Source organism: Populus euphratica, unplaced genomic scaffold (genome assembly GCF_000495115.2).
Source record: "Populus euphratica unplaced genomic scaffold, PopEup_1.0 scaffold1471.1, whole genome shotgun sequence".
Taxonomy (NCBI): Eukaryota; Viridiplantae; Streptophyta; class Magnoliopsida; order Malpighiales; family Salicaceae; genus Populus; species Populus euphratica.
In genome coordinates this window covers 38060-41276 of record NW_011501316.1, presented here as the reverse complement: position 1 = coordinate 41276, position 3217 = coordinate 38060, and the positions used below count along the sequence as shown (strand labels likewise).

At 37.9% G+C, this 3217-nt stretch overlaps 1 protein-coding gene across 1 annotated transcript; it reads right to left on the bottom strand.

Annotated features, from left to right (window-relative positions):
* Positions 1-44: 44 nt before the first annotated feature.
* LOC105117653 (zinc finger CCCH domain-containing protein 48-like) lies at positions 45-842 on the bottom strand. Its single transcript, XM_011015385.1, has 3 exons — positions 373-842; positions 190-252; positions 45-92 (listed from the first exon to the last, which is right to left on the bottom strand). Exons 1-3 carry the CDS (start codon positions 499-501, stop codon positions 57-59), a joined length of 228 nt encoding a protein of 75 aa, XP_011013687.1. The 5' UTR covers positions 502-842; the 3' UTR covers positions 45-56.
* Between the last annotated feature and the right edge of the window lie 2375 nt (positions 843-3217).

The following is a 3217-nucleotide window of genomic DNA, read 5'->3' as shown; positions in this document are numbered from 1 at the left end:
CAACACAAACCCTCCACCCACCACAATAAATGACCAAGGATGGTTACTTTCAATTATTAATGTCCCTGCTTCCTTATACCAAAGCAAACAAACTGATGCAGAAATGAGATATTAGGTCTTGATATGAGAGAACATGAGCATCAACAGAACTTTTAAGGATAATACAAGCCTAAGAAAGAAAAAGATCACTTGCGCACCGGCAAAGAACAAGTAATTACCCACGAACAAAGCATACACTTGTTTATTCCATGCCTGCAAAAACAAAAAAAAAACTGTGTCAGAGCCACTCCCATGGAGGTAAATTTGTTCTAAGCATTGTTACAAATTGGGTTTAGAGTGACATAAAAAAACAATGAGAAAGGCTTGCCTAACCTTGACAGCATTTGGAAGGCCAACAAAAACCCAAGGACCTTCACTAATCACGCAACCAACCACACCACCAATATTAATCAGACCCATAAATTGCCAAAACATCCATAAAGCAAGTTTGTCACTGAACATTTAGCCGGGTGAAGAAAAAACAGTTGATAAAAATAACTTTATTTTCCCAAGCAAATATCTAATCCAAATTGCAGTATGCGCGAGGAAAACCTACAGAAAAGAAAATGTTGAAGCTTGAAGCAACTCCCCGCTAGCATCCTGCTTTTAAATATCTCAATTTAATCATAGTCTTAGCTTTAACAGAAATTGAATAATTGATCCAACACAAACATTAGAGACATCAATTTGAAACACCAGTGCTCAAATCAACAGCACATTACAATTCAATCAGAGTCATAAATTTCAATGTCTACTGAGAATATTAGCTAAAATTCAAGCTGAAAGGGGTAAAAGCTCAAACCTGTCCACCCCAAACTCTTAACAGTCTCATCCTTACTCCCTGAACAAAGCTTATCAGCCCCAGATGACAATGCATCACCGGCTTACATCAAAACTCCCAAAATCAATCACCAGATCCAAAACCCACAAAAACCCATTACACAAAACACTAAAGAATGACAAAAGAGAAAATCAACTTTTGATGCCCTTCAACTTAAGTCAGCGCATCACCAAAGCTCCAAGAAATCGAATTTTGCACCGGGTTCGAATCTTACCATGCACGCCTGTCACCCCCGCGGTGCTTTACCTGCTCACTGGACTTGCAGGATATTCAGTGGGCCGTAGAGATTAGTCGTGGTGCGCGTAAGCTGGCCCGGACACCCCATGTAAATAAATAAAAAAAAAAGCAATTTTGCACAACAACTTAACATCAAACCTAAAATTCCCTTTTTACCCCTATAATATTACCCTTATTCCCAAAGTGCCCCACCTATTACAATAATTACTATTACTACACCACCCCCTGGAAAACGATGATGAATCATCCCCGTAAACCCTCTCTTCGCTACTCCTCTCCCGTTCACAGACGCACGCGGCGGCCGTGCTGGGAGTTCATGGTTGAGAGACGGACATGGAAATCTATTTCACTTTCCAGCTCTCCAGTGGTGACAGTCCTTCTGATTCTGCTGGTGGTGATTCTGATTTAACTTGTCGTTCACTGATCGGCCACCTCCTAATCTGTGAGAAATTCGCTTGTTTGTGATGGTGTTGCTTCCCCCCGTGTAGTCTTTCTCCGTTGCGGCATCCTTCTCTTATTTTTCTTCTGCCTGCTCGGTGCATCCTCTCCTCTGTCATCTGTCGGCTTGGCATAGGAAAAGAAAGGGGAGAACTGAACACGGAGTAAGAAAAAATGAACAAAAGAAACCATACCCTCTCGCGAGAAGAAAATATTAGAAATGGAACTTGAATCACTGTCCGAGTCACAGTAAAATGCCTCACAATCACACTGTTTGACACGAACAAATTGAGAATTTATTTTACTTCGATAATAGCACCAATTGACAACACCGAAATATAGAAACAGCAGTAACATGTAGACAGCGTTACAAGAACTAGAACAAGCACAGCAACAACATAGCTAGGTTTGAACTCTTTTTTTTTTTAATACAAATACCAAAAAAAAGACCTGTTTGAGAAGTCCTTAGGCGAAGTTAGTCATGCCGGGCCATAAGCAGACTACTCTTTTTAGCCCTAATGCACGGAAACGGAGCTATATTATGGGTGCATATCCGAAAACAGCACCAAATATCTTGATTTCTTTCTCAGCCCGAATCTCGTAAGCATGCGTTTTGGCGCCAGCTTCGTTTTTCTCCTTTGAAAACTGGACCTTGTCACCAGTTTTAAGGCTCTTGCTAGCAACAAAAGTTAGCCAGCCCTTTGAAATAACTGGTTTTGGACGTCCTTTCCTGCGAATTGAGCATTTGAAAGTCCAAACACGGCCACTTCCATCTACGGCTTGAAAATCTACAGCATAACCACCACCATTAAAAGGTGGGAAGAGAGCTGAGAAACCCGGTCGGCACTGAGAGTCTCTTTTTAATATCAGTCCTCCTGAGGACCTTTGAGAATCTCGCCATTTATCAAAGACCAAGTGACCGAAGGAGCGCTTGGAGAGGACTGAGGTTTTGTGTACGGTGTGCCCAGGAGCCATCTATTTATAGGCTGGAGGGGCAGTTATGTAACTTTCTTTTGTCAACCAAATGGGTCCAGCAAACCGACTCGTCGAGTTAACATAGTCTCGTCGATTTCTAGTTGATCGTGAAGCATCGAACTCTTGAGGTCACTGTCGTCGGCACGCATTACCCAACTAAAAACAAAAATGTAGAAAAGCAGCAGGATAGGTGTCTAAATTATTGGTCTGGGGGTGAAAGGGCTTGTTTTTTCTAAGTCTTATATTCGATTCTTACTTTGTAAGTTAGTTTAAATATTTATATTAATTAATATATATATATATAGACACACAGAAAAGTTAAAATTTAAAAGTCTTAAATTTATTTTTAATATTAATACATCAAAATATATAAAACATATAAAATTTTAATAAAAAACAAAAAAAACTTGAATTTTTTTTAAATATAATTTATATCGCATTTCCAAACAATTTCTTAAAAAACTAGGGTCAAGAATTTCCAATCTTAATATATCACTAGTTTAAAATATTTATAATATAAATAATAATATTTTTAATAATAATAATAATAATAAATTTATCTTATTCAAGTTTAAGCTAGTGTGGTTACAAAACAAGATTCAAGAATCTTAAATCTAATTATAAAACTATATCATCCATATTTAATAATTAAATAAAAAATAAATATAAAAAAATATATCATTTCAA

Bases quoted from the DNA above. Each gene is read 5' to 3' on its own strand.
- LOC105117653 (XM_011015385.1), bottom strand. From the start codon at position 501: ATGTTCAGTGACAAACTTGCTTTATGGATGTTTTGGCAATTTATGGGT. The intron at 253-372 runs GTTAGGCAAGCC...TTGTTTTTGCAG, and splicing joins GCCTTCCAAATGCTGTCAAG to GCATGGAATAAACAAGTGTA. The intron at 93-189 runs GTGATCTTTTTC...TTTCTGCATCAG, and splicing joins TGTTCTTTGCCGGTGCGCAA to TTTGTTTGCTTTGGTATAAG.